Below are 13,137 nucleotides of genomic sequence, written 5' to 3'. Positions count from 1 at the left end.
ACGCCAGGGCTCTCTGGAAGCAGCTCCACTGAGGTGGGCAGCTAGGGAGGGGTGGGCAGCTAGGGAGGCAGCTGAGATGAGCCCTGGGGTGGGGCCCCCGGGTCTAGGAAGTAAAGTACCCAGGGACAGGGACGAGAGCCCCAGAGACCCCACAGCAGGTCCAGAACCTGAGTGTCCTGCGCCCTGCCGTCCTGACTGTACCCTCTGCATGTGCTTGCTTGTTCTCCCCTGGGGGTGTTTCGTGAAGTTTGAAAATGCACTCCTCTCAGCTGTGCTCAGGGCTCGTCGGCTTTGTCCCATGCTGGGGGGCCAGCGCGCTGCTAGAACTGTGGAGGCCGCAGTGGAGCCAAGTGCCGCAGACACCCAGCCAGACCCTAAACCTGTGCTTCCCCTTCCCCTAAGCCTTGGGGACTGTTTCAGTGAGGCAGGCAAACTCATTCACACTTCCAGAACCCATACACACATACACAACACACCCTCCCTGTGCAAAATGCACACGCCCTTTTACATACTCAGCTGTACATATGATTAAAAAAAAAACCCCACCCTCCCTGTGAAAGAGTCGAGAGGAGGTGGCAAGAAGCAAGGCAGGATGGGTATGACCATAACAGAGCAGGAAAAGCCCACCCATCAATGCCAAGTCCTATACTATCTTGGCTTCTAGAAATTGTGCTTGTGATACACCCAATCACTAAGAATGGACTGTGAGCCTCAGAAGGGATGGGAAAACCAGGACTCCTTGGCAACTGGCTGCAAAGGAATGCGAATGGTAAAAAGACATCCCTGGCCACCAAGGAAAGGCCATGTGCCTGACCAAGGAGGAGTTCAGCCTTGAGAACTGGACAGCGCTGGGTGCAAATCCTCTCACTTGCTAGGTAGACCAGTTACTTGGTCTTTCCTGGCCTGGCTCTTCCTTATCTGCAAGCAGTTCTGACTTCAACCTCCTGTGTCTATGGGGACGCTAAACTCCAGACACCATCGTACACCTGCTCTGCCTGCCTCGCGGGTCCATTAATGACCAAGGCCTCGACCACCTTTCAGTAAAGATGTCTCTCTGGAACAGCCTGGTTTCCTCCCTGTGCCCAGTCCTCCTCCCACACCCCCAAACAAAGCTTCTGATTCCAGGGACAGGACTCCTGACCGTGTCTCTCCCACCCCACAGACAAGAGCTGCACATACAGCAAGAGGGTTGGCAGAACCAGCTGAGGCTTTATTTGGGGAGAAAAAACAAACACTTGATGTGGCTTTTAGTAAGGGGCATGGGTAAGAGGTGGTGCCCCAGGTAGTAAACGCCCCCACCCCAAGGGTGAGCTGAGGCCTGGGGCTGCGCCTCAGGTGGGTCTCCTGTGCCTTCCCTTCTCCTACAGAGCTCCCATCCTGGCGGCTTGGGGGACAAGAGGGACCAGTAGTCATTCACTTGGACAGAACATCAGATGACTCAGACACCAGCTTCCCATCGCGGGTCTCAATCTTCTTCACAACCACGGTCTTGGAGGAGCTGGTGCTGGTGCGGTTGAAGGAGCCAGAGCTCCCGCCAGAGCCCAGGCTGGCCTGGAAGCCCAGGCCATAGTTGAAGTTCCCATAAGCTGGGCTCAGCCCACCTGGTCAGGGAGAGGCAGCCGCGTGAGCATGGGAGCCCTGCACACGTCAGGCTCCAGTGCCCGCTTTTCCCAGATACCCTGGGGTGTATGCCCTGGCCCACTGTTGAAGGACTGTCCAGGAATACCAAGGACAGGGTTAGGACAGAGCTTGGTATTAGCTATGTGACCTTGGACAAGAGAGTTAATGGGGCCCCAGTTTCCTCAGCTGTCCAAGAGAGAAATGTATAGGGGCTTTTATAAAGGCTCTGCCCTCCTGCCCTGCTCCCCAAGGCAGGGACACTCACCTGAGTAGCCGCTGGTGGTCTTGGTATGGATACTCATGTTCTGCATCCCAGACTCCAGCCTGTACCCAAAGGACATGTGGATGTCAGGACCAATCCCTGGCCCTGTCCTGGGACAACAGGACCCACCCTTCCCCACCCCAGGTCCCAGGGCTTGGGCCACTCAAATAACCCCACACCCACCGGCTCTCCTCGCCCTCCAGCAGCTTGCGGTAGGTGGCGATCTCCACGTCCAGGGCCAGCTTGACGTTCATGAGCTCCTGGTACTCACGCAGCTGTTGGGCCATGTCCTGCTTGGCGGCTCTCAGAGCGGCTTCCAGCTCAGCCACCTTGGCCTGAGCATCCTTGATGGCCAGCTCGCCGCGCTGCTCAGCATCCTTGATGGCCGCCTCCAGGGAAGCCCTCTGTGGGGGGAGGGGACCACGTAAGAGCAGAGTGTGGTTACCTCCTGTTCCTGCACCCACCCTCCCTTTCCACTCTTCTAGAGACCCCCTCCATGACCTAGACTAACCAACTCCACTCAGCCCTCAGGAAATCTTACTAGTGAGTTCAGCAAGTGGAATGGAGAAATATGAGCAGCTTCCAGGCACTCCCCACACAAACTTCTCACCTGGGACACGGTAAGGTATTATCCCCACCCTAACTGGACTAGATCTCTGCTTTCTAGCCTTCTTTAAAGTACCAACCCTACCGATATATAAGACATAAAACAAAGCAGGCTTGGGGGGACCTATTCCAGATCCCGACCTATCTGCCAAGACCCCGTTGACCCCTGTTACGGCCCCAGGGACCTCTCCAGCACCCCTCAGCCTCCCAGGAGCAGTCTGAGAGACTGGACTGTAGCTGCCCCTCCAACTCCGGAACTCTGGTCTGGGATTCCCTCCCCGACCCAAGACTCCTTCCTGTATTATCTCCTCTCACCGGGATGTATCTAAGGATCCCCTCCATACCTGGCCTTTGAGCCCATCGATCTCAGCCTGGATTCTGCTGATGTTCCGGGTAGTCTCAGAAATCTCCGTCTTCGTGCGACGCAGGTCATCCCCGTGCTTCCCGGCCAATGTCTGCAGCTCCTCATACTGTGCGGGTGAGATGGGGAACAAGGCTTGAGAGAAGCCTCTGGAGCCCAAGACGCTCTCCATCCGAAGGAGAGTGCCCTCTCAGCCAAGCCACCGCATCTCAGGTCATCGCCCCCCACCCCCACCCCATGCACAACCTGAAGACCTTCTCCCGGACCTCTCTGGGCACAGGACATCCCAACCCCCCCCCCCCCCCCCCCCGCACCCACTCAGCAGGTCCAGCTCACAGCAGGCAGAGTAGCATTTGAAATCCTGCTCCCTGCTCATGAATGGAGCACAGAATTGGCCAGAAGGGGAGGGCCAGCCTAGGGACCCTGCTCTTCACCTTGATCTTGTAGATGGCTTCAGCCTCAGCCCGGCTGCGGTTGGCGATCTCCTCGTACTGGGCCTTGACCTCGGCGATGATGCTGTCCAGATCCAGGGAGCGGCTGTTGTCCATGGACAGCACCACGGACGTGTCAGAGATCTGGGACTGCAGCTCACGAATCTCCTGTGGTGGGGAGGGGAGGTGGTGAGGCCCTGTCCCTGCACCGAAGGAGCCTCCTTTCGAGGAAGGGCCTTCCTTAGGGGACAAGCTAGGGGAACAAGAGAGGAGAGGATCAGGTGGGCATGAGGACCTGGGAGAGGGCAAAGTTCCTGAAGAGGCAAAAAGGTCAAAGACCTGGAACCTGGAGGGATATAAGGATGAAATGAGTCCAGGAAAAAGGAAATCTGGCTTTGGATGAGTAACCAGAGGGCCAGGGCCCTTCTAAGATATCAGCTACCAATCCAAAGCCCACAGCAGGCTCCCAGAGAACCCAAAGACTCAGAACAAAAGCTCAGAGACAGAGCAGGGCCGGCCTGAATTGCCACTGGGTCGCCATTCTGTGTATGATGACCTTGGACAGGTTACTTCAGTCTCTGAACACATCTTCTGATCTGAGAAATGGAGTAATCAACCCTTCTTCATATGGGGGCACAGAACTAGAGAACCGTCAATGCTGAGTTAATATCAGCAGCTGTAATTACCCAGTGGAGGGCCCTCGCCTGCTGGTGCAGTAGGGGCCAGGAGGATGGGGTTGTGGGAACAAGAACATACCTCATCATACAGCTGCCTGTAGAAGTTGATCTCATCGGTCAGGCCTTCCAGGCGGGACTCCAGCTCTACCTTGTTCATGTAAGCTTCATCCACATCCTGGGGGCGTTGGGGAGGGGACCCTGAGTTCAGTGCCCATAACGGACCCCAGCCCAGGGCCACCCAATAGCCTGGACTTGGAGAACCTTCTAACTATTGCCCTCTACACCTCACTCTGTGGCCTCATCCTCCAGGCCACCAGCCTCTGCCCCATCGTACCTTCATCCTCCGCCCACACACCTTTAGTCAATTCCCTACAGCACTCTTCCTCTTCCTCAGGAAGCCTTCTATGGCCAGACCTCCAACTCTACTGCTCTGTTTTCTTAACCATGTCCCCACACTGATGTCCAGAGTTCTGTCTAAATGCACCTCCTTGCCTCTCTGTTCTTGCCTATCTTTCTATGCTATACATCTAGGAAGCACCCCAATGTTGACCCATGGCTTAGAAACATTGAGGGACCGACCCAAAAAGTTTCATCCGACTGTCTAAGCCCCAGCCTCCAGTGCCTGGCAGAGGTAGAGGACTCCCTCACCTTCTTGATGAGGACAAATTCATTCTCCATCTCTGTGCGCTTGTTGATCTCATCCTCGTACCTGGTAAGGAAACGACTTAGAATCAAAGGATGAAGGCAAAGGGGAGGTTGCCCTGAGTCTTTCGAGGGGGGCAAGGATGTCTAGAAAATCAGTTCATGGAAATGCACGATATGCGAGGGCTGGCCTGGTCCTTTTGCTCAGCAGCCAGTGGAGAAAACTGAAGCAGGAAACCTCTCTCCAAATCCATGGATACTCATGGGACTGGGCACAGCAGGCATATTAGAAGAGTTAGCAGCAGGGACTAACATGAGACCTGGACAGTACTTTCTGGGTTGTGCTGAAAACCAGGGATAAGGAATAAAAAGGGACCAAAGCTGCACATACACAACAGGGGCCTGCTGGCTGCCTGTTTCTCCCATCCGAGGTCTACTCCGTAAATGTTAACTTGTAATTTGTTGTCCAAATCTGGACAATTCTCAGACTGAAAGGGGGTGGGGGCTCCTAACAATTATGCCAGGACCACGGGTGTAAACTAGATGGTCCCAAGAAAACCTGGTCATGTGGTCACCCTAACTATATAAGACCACACTGTCCAGTAAGCGGAGGGCCATGGGGTCTTAGGCCTCTGGTCCCCTGGGGTGGGACAGGCCAGGATGGCTTCAGGTGGGCAGATGGCAGTGGGAAGGAGGGCAGCTCACTTATTCTTCAGGTCCTCCACCAGCCCCTGCATGTTGCCGAACTCCGCCTCCAGTCTCAGCTTCTCCTGGGCCAGTGTTTCCAGCTGCCGCCGCAGGTTGTTGATATAGGCCTCCAACATGTTGTCCATGTTACTGCGGGTCGTCTTCTGCTGCTGCAGGAGACTCCACTTGGTCTCCAGAATCTTATTCTGCTGCTCCAGGCTCCGCACCTTCATGAGGGAGGAGGTAACAAAAAAGTCCACGTCAGGCCAGGGCTCAGGGTCTGGGGGGGAGCAAGCGGTGTTTTCCACTCCCCCAAACAGAGTGGGGTAGGGAACCATGTCCTTCTAACTCCCGGGGCGGGACATAAGGGCACATGGTTGAGGAGACAGCTAGGAGAACCGTGTTGAAACTGTTTTTGCAGAACAAATAGGTCTTCCTGACTTAGATTGTACATTACGTTAAAAATAGCCAAGTGTTAACATTTTATATCAGACTGAAAAAGAAAATGTAGATTGTTCTATTATCTACTATTATTATCATCATCATTATTATTTGAGGAACGCGTATAGTTTACAGGGAAATGTTAGCCCAAAGGCCTGGGGAGCAGTGGCCAGAAGACCTAGGTTTTAGCCAAACACTGCTACTAACCTGGGCTGCATAACCTTGGGTTGCTTCCCCTCTCAGAATCGGGGCTCCTCAACCCTGCAGTTGCCTGGAGGAACGCAGGCAGGTCCTTTCCGGAGCCCCATGCAGAACTCACTCACGACCAGGGAGAAGACAAGGGACTAGGTAGGTCTGTCTGCAAATGTTCAACTCCCTGACACCCTGTTCCACCCTACCACCCCCCGGAAACCACAACCCTCGCCTCTGCCCCAAACATGAAGGTCCTAGGTTCCTTGGGCTCCAGGAAACCCAGATTTTAGGATGAAATTAAGGCATGCTGGAAGGGAAATGTTTAAAAACTAATAATACACTGTTTTCAAGAAGAGGATTTATTTTCCTTAATCAACCCAAAATTGTGACTTTTTTTTTTTAATTGGGGGTGGGGGGTCTTAGAAAAGAAGGTTGACTGAGGGTCTGGCCTAAATCCAACAAACCCCTTCGGAAATCCCTTCCTTCCCCAGGTCATTCTTCCCCAAAATTCTGAAAAATAAGTGATTATGACTTTTGGCCAAGGATTGCAAAGCTCTCTACCTACATTGCATGCTTGCTGGGGCAAAACCTCTGATTTAGGGATTATCGTGCCCATTTCATAGATGAGGCAATCAGATTCAGATCGGGGAGCCTTCTAAGGAAAGGGCGGAAGCACTGGGAACCAGGAATTCGGACTCCGAGCCTGTGCTTGAGTACTCGCAGGAAGGACTCCAGAGCTAGCAGTACGCAGTCAAGATGCAACGTCAAAGGTGCTTAGAGCCACGGAACCAGGAAGCCCTGAGCAAGGACTAGGGAGTTCGGGTTTCCTGGGGGATTCCAATCCCTAAAGGTACTGATCTGCCCCAGGATTTCCCGCCTTCCGTTCCCAGAATGCCTCCCAGGAGCCAGTCAGCCAGGAGGGGCCCAGTCTTCCAACACGCCGAGGTCCCCGGGGGTGGGGGGGGGGGGGGCGGGGTGTTTCCCTAGGGGAGCATACCCCCAAGGCTGCAAAACGCGGCCTGGCCTCATCTCTGGGAAAGTGGAGCCAGGCTGTTGGGGCGGAGCCTGAGAGGGAAGAGAGAAGGGACGAGGGCCGAGTTGGGACGTGTTATCTGAAGCCAGAAACTCTGGGATTTAAAAAGGACGTGAAACCTGGGCGGGGCGTCCAACGCCCGGAGACTTTGAATCGTTGAAGGGATTCATTCAAGCCAACTTCGGGCGTCTCCTCCCACGCCCACCCAGACATAGAGCCCTCCCAAACCCCAGACTCAAAGAGCTCCCTGGAGCAGTGCACCGCCCAGACAGCGGCCTCAGCCCTCCACCCCACAGTGGGGGTGGGTCCTGCCCCGCCCGGCCCCGCCCACTGCAGGCTCCAGGGCAGGGGCCAAGTATGACTCATCTTGGTGACCCCCACACTCAGCCGAGGGACGCCAGAGGCTTCAATCAATATTTGCGCGTTTAGATCAAGACACCATTTCCTTTTCCTAGAATCCTATCAAACGCCCATTTGAAAAATAATAATAAAGCCCCCGGGCACCTTTGAGAAGTTGTTGGGGTAGTGCTAGGGGAGAGGCTCCGCTCCCACCCCGCAGCTCAACAGCTGCGACTCTTCCAGGCTGAAAGTTTATCCGCCCTCAGAACTTGGGTTGGGATGAGATGAGGGAGGGAGGGAGGGAGGAAGCCCCAAGATTCAGAATCAGAGGCTGCCCAGACGCCCACCCCACCCCACCCCTGCACTAGCCCTCACCAAAGTGCATGGGAGGAGTGAGCCATAGGTTGGAAGAAAGGGTTGCCAGGGTGGGTAGGGCCCCGCAGGATGCCACTGGGGCCTGGAGAAATGCCTACCAATGCAGCGACCAAGAGAAAGGGCATGGACCCTCATTAGGCCCCAAGCACAGCTAGCCGTGCTGGGGGAGCCCTCACCTTATCGATGAAGGAAGCAAACTTGTTGTTGAGGGTCTTGATCTGCTCCTTCTCCTGGTTTCGCACGGCCTGGATGTTGGGATCCACCTCTCGCTTCACAGGACTCAGCAGGCTCTGGTTCACTTGGACGGCTTTGATGGTCCCCATGCTCCCAGCTCCACCGAAACCCCCGGCCAGATTCATGCTGGTGCCCAGGCCAAGCCGGGAGCTGCTGCTCACCCGGGAAAAGGCCGAGGAGCTGATGCTGGGCCCACTTGAGAACGAGCGGCTGCTGAAGGCCCCGGGGCCAGAGGTGGACACCTTGAAGGACCTCTGGGTCATCCGTACAGACATGGTGGAGGCTGGGGTGGAGGCAAGAAGGCCAAACCAGACAGAGCTTCAAGAAGGAGCCAAAAAGCTGCTTCTAAGTGAGGGATAGCATGGCCCTTTATAAAAGAGAGCCCAGCCCAAAGGGAGGGGGATGGGCCTCGTACCTGAGTGGCTAGGCCCTGAGGAGGCCGGGCCTAACCCGACACCTGCCACCTACAGGCTGAGGGCAGCAGAGAGCTGCTCCCACCCCGGAGCCCATTCCAGCACCACCCCAGAAGCCCAGGAAAGCAATTTGGTGAACGTGAAACTGCCAGGAATCCCGTGGCCTTGCACAAGTTCCCTGCAACAAAGACACTGGCCAGGGATCACCCAGCCACTGCAACCCTGACTCCTCAGCCTTGTCTCCTTCCCTCCTGTGGGAAATCAAAGCAAACACTGAGAAGTACAGCAGGACAGGGATCCCTGCCATTGGGTCCCCTGTGAGCAGCTGACACCCGTGTTCTCTCCACTTTGAGTGATAGTGAAAGTCTGCCCAAGGCTGGAGAACAGGAAACCTGGGTTCTGAATCCTTAAACCTGAGGTCAACCATTTGCCCAGTCTCCCCTCCGTTACTTCTGTAGCTTCAGCATCTCTGCAGTGACAAGGGGGGCTGGGTAAAGGTTTATGGAGTGAATGAATGAATGAACACACACACACACTGGCTGTCTTCCCTCTGGGTCTGTAGGTACAAAATAAAGTGCAATCCAACACAACACTTTTCCTGGACACAATCCAGTACTCTCTCTTTTCCCAAGATCTCAGGATTCCCAGAGTCAGGCCAAACACTGTAGGCCTTGCTGAAGGGCACAGAGGATGAAGAACAAGAGCTAAAGAGGTACAGGAGTGAGGGGAGCTTAGAAGAGAGGAAGCTGTGTTAGGGTCTTCATTGTTCTCACTGTTCCTTGGGGAACCATTCCCACAGTTCCCATAGCTCCCAGTGGGTGAATGAGGAAGGGAGGCAGGACATGGGGGGGGGGGGCAAGGAGAGGGGACAAGAGACTGAGGGTGAGTCAATCTGCAGCCACCTTGGTCTTCCTTCTCTTCCCATGTGCCCAACTGGCCCAAGGAAATGAAGATGGAATTCCTGCACCTGTCTACCTGAACCCATTATCAAAATGAGTCAGGAGAGCAGGTCGGGGCACAGCATGCACCTGCAGGTTGGAGAAAGAGGAGCTGAACAAGACACCCCAGGTCTGGGCGGGGTGGGTAGGGCAGGCGTGGGTGGAAAGCAGGAGGTTTGTTTGGGTCCCGAAGGCAGGGATTCCAGCTGTAATCACCCAGTGATGGGGCCTGATGGGGCCGAGTTCTCTGAAAGACCCTGCAGGGCATGAAGTGGGGACTAGATGGCTCTAACTAGAGAGGCCGCTGGCCGCTCACCCGGGTCCCCTGCAGAGGGGAGAGCCGACCCACAGCCCCAAAAGCAGGGATGGGGGGTGACTGCGACCACCCACCTACCAGAAGGACAGCAACACACAGGTTTCTCATCCTTGTCCAGCAGACACAACTGGGCTCCCAGGAGGGAAAGCACATGGGCCTCTACAGAGGGACAGAGAGACCTAGAAGCCCCCTCCTTGGGGGACAGATATAAATCCAAATGGCAGACACACAGACAAGGTCCTCTCAGACTACCCACACACACTCACACGCACATACACACCCAAGACAACGACACACTTTGAAGTCCCTTCCAAAAAGACAAATTCAGAGACTCCCAGAGGGGATACAATGACCACATCCCTCTCTCCCTTCCCTCTTTCTCCTCCTCCCCAGGCTCTGGTCTCCCGATGTGCTAACTCAGACAAGTTAGTACCTGTTTGCACAGGCCCTCTCCCAGCCCCTTAAACAATGCTTAATTTTCCAAAGAGTGATTTGAATGCATGCCACCCCCTCCCCAATGAACACCACACCTAGCAGGGCAGAGAGACTTCTCCTTCTGGAGACCAAAGGGAGAGGTGTGGGCCAGGTGCCAAACTCAGGACAGAGAAAGCGGAAGGAGAGAGGGAGGGGCTGGTCAGACTGGTAAGGCAGCTGCAGGGAGAGAGGACAACCGGCTTCCCACTTCTTCCCCTCCCCCACACTGTTGTTGGGTGGACCTGGGCAGACTCTGAGGCGAGAGACCAGAGGGACCTTACCTGAAGTCCTGAGGACAGAACAGCCACCCAGAGCCCCCTGAAATCTCAGGCCCTCTGCCACCGCCCACCTGGTTCCCCAGTTCCAGGAATGCCTTGTGTTTCAGGTCAGGACAGAGAGAGTTGCAGGGGACCCAGTGGTTGTCAGGTTGTAGCGCTGGCCCACATCTCACCTCGGGGAGCCCTTCTTTGCTAAGACAACCCAGAACAATCCAGGAGCAGAAATGTCTGCATCTCATTTAGCAGCTCCCTATTGCCTAGAGACCCCAGGCAACCCCACCGCCTCGAACCCAAGCTCAGCCTCAGTGCAAGGGCAGAGGCCAGCGCTGCCCTCCCCAATGGCCCTGCTTGAGGTTTCAGGGTGAAGGCAGAAGAGGAAGGCCCCGGGACTAGAGCCAAGTGGTGAGGGAAGAAAAAGCCAGACTTGGGCAGCCTGCGGGCACAACTCCTGGTGAGGCTGACTCTGATCGCTGTTGTCTGCCCAACAAAAGAGAAAGTGTTTGCGATGACTGTACCTGCGACTCTGCCCCAAACCGCCTTTCCTGGAGAACAGAAAGGGGAAGGAGGAGACACTTAACTGTCCGCCACCCCCTCGGGAGGCCTTGAGCCCTGGGCAGCTGTGTCAAGGCTGGGGCAGGGGTGGTGGGCAGGGTGTCGTCACATGGCTCACAGTCGTCAGCAAAGATGGTCTGAAGCAGCTCTTCTCAGTGCTCGGGTCTGATGAACAAAGACACCACATCCACAGCTGCACGGGCCGTAACAGCCAACACAGAAACAACCCACGTGCCCACCAGCTGATGAATGGATAAACAGAATGTGGCATATCCATACAACGGTGTGTTGTCGGCGATGAAAAAGGACTGGTACTTGCTACAGTGTGGATGAACCTTGAACACATTAAGCAAAACAAAGCAAGCCAGTCACAAAAGGTGACATATAGCAATAATTCCATTTATATGAAATGTCCAGAATAAGCAAATCCATAGAAAAAGAAAACAGATTTTTTTGTTGCCCAGGCTGGAAGGAATGGAGGTGATTGCCAAAGAATACATAAATTGCTAAAGAATAAAAAATGTTTCTTTTTAGGGTAATAACAATGTTCTAAATTCGATTGTAGTGGTGATTGCGCACGTCTGTGAAAACACTGAACATCGATGTATTGTATGTACACTGTGAATGGTTGGATTGTATGCTATGTGAGTTACCAACCCAGCTCAATAAAGCTTTCACCAAAGGGGAAAAAGACAGAGAGGTGCCACAAAAGTATGAATGAGCCACACATGTAAAGCAAGGACTTTGTGGACTACTAGCATAGGGATCAGGGGTTAGGAGGGAAGATTCTGTTTAGGTGCTGAAGGTGCAGAAATTCCCCGTCTCTAGGTTAAGAATCAGGGTGGTGTCCCCAAAGCACTGAAATCACTTTAAAAGACGGACAATTTAGAATCTTACTGTTGCCCTGGCTGGGGTGGCTCAGTTGACTGGCACGTCCCTGGTTGGGGCGCCTACTTGAAGGCACCCAAGTCAATGTCTCTCTTTCACATCGATGTCTCTCTCTGACTCTCTCTCTTTCCTCTCCCTCCCTCCCTCCCCACCCCCATTGAAAAAACTGTCCTCAGGTGAGAATAAAAAAATAAAAGAAAATCTTATTGTTGGCATAGAAATAGCTGTGTTTGGCACTGAGCAGCCAGCAAGAACAATTAGTTTAAGTAGCCACAGATGGCGGCAACGCCCATCTGTAGCCACATCATGAATAATAAAATTGATTTGATTGTTAATTTTTGTGCTCTCTGTGCCTTGAGGCCAAAATTGTTCATAGTCAATACTCAATAAATGGCGACTTTTTCTTCATGACTCACGCTGCCTCTGGTGATTAAAGCCAAAAGAACGGGAAGAGACTGCCCAGACCAGCAGGCGAGGTGCCTCACCATCTGTCCCGCCCCCCCCCCGCCCCGCCCACAGTTCACTCCAGCAAAATTCCTACATCAGGTAGCCTTTGATCCATGTCCCACATCACAGAGCTTTACACATGGATTAGATACTCATGAATGTACTCAGAATAGAAATTTGGACTTTGATAGATGTGCTTAGAGGTTATTAGAACAAGTGTGGGAAGGAGGTGGCAGGGTAAACCGTACTGCAGAGGAAAGGGGACGCAAGCCTGTGGAGGAAGGGACATTCCTCCCCTTTCCCTCCTGGTTCTTCTGGCCGGTGGAATAATTAACATAAGGCAGGTTAACAGGAAAAAGTAAGTTTTAATACATACACACGGAAAATTCACATAAGCACAAAAGTTCCAAAAACAGTAAGGCAAAACTGAGGTATATATGTCATTCTGGACTAAGGAGAGGGAAGTAGGGACCTGGGACTTCAAAGGGAAAATAGGCAATTGTCACAGGGAGTGAGAAAGAGCAAAGGCTTGGTAAACAAATGTTTGGCCAGACCACCCAGAAACAGTGGAACAGAGGTAAGAGTCTAACAAACAGACTTTGCTAGATTCCTCCCTCTCTGCCACGTCTAGTTCATATTATGCTAAGGTGAGAGCTCCCTTCCTGGAACAGGTTTTTTTGGTCTGAATTCCTTTGGGGGAGGTAAAAAGCTCTCCTTGAGCGTGTTGGGCTTTCATTGCTGTCGGCTTGAAATAATCCGCGTTCAGGGATGGCACGGTGACACATTAGAACCCCTGCAAGCCCAACAGCCTGAAGACGAGGAGGTCTCCCTCCCTCCTTCACACCCTCACCTCCACTGACGCCAAACCAGAAAAGGCCATCCACTGATGGCCGTCAAGCCAGGTGGGAGCATTTCAGCTGTGACGAAGCCA

At 53.9% G+C, this 13,137-nt stretch overlaps 1 protein-coding gene across 1 annotated transcript; it reads right to left on the bottom strand.

Annotated features, from left to right (window-relative positions):
* Window positions 1–1,189: 1,189 nt before the first annotated feature.
* Window positions 1,190–8,274, bottom strand: KRT8 (keratin 8). Its single transcript, XM_024575525.4, has 9 exons — window positions 7,843–8,274; window positions 5,305–5,513; window positions 4,606–4,666; window positions 4,037–4,132; window positions 3,284–3,448; window positions 2,833–2,958; window positions 2,066–2,286; window positions 1,886–1,944; window positions 1,190–1,601 (listed from the first exon to the last, which is right to left on the bottom strand). Exons 1-9 carry the CDS (start codon window positions 8,173–8,175, stop codon window positions 1,414–1,416), a joined length of 1,458 nt encoding a protein of 485 aa, XP_024431293.2. The 5' UTR covers window positions 8,176–8,274; the 3' UTR covers window positions 1,190–1,413.
* Window positions 8,275–13,137: the final 4,863 nt, after the last annotated feature.

The sequence above is a fragment of the Desmodus rotundus genome, chromosome 3 (assembly GCF_022682495.2).
Source record: "Desmodus rotundus isolate HL8 chromosome 3, HLdesRot8A.1, whole genome shotgun sequence".
Lineage (NCBI taxonomy): Eukaryota > Metazoa > Chordata > Mammalia > Chiroptera > Phyllostomidae > Desmodus > Desmodus rotundus.
The sequence above is the reverse complement of the archived record's forward strand: the minus strand, read 5'-3'. Positions and strand labels throughout refer to the sequence as shown.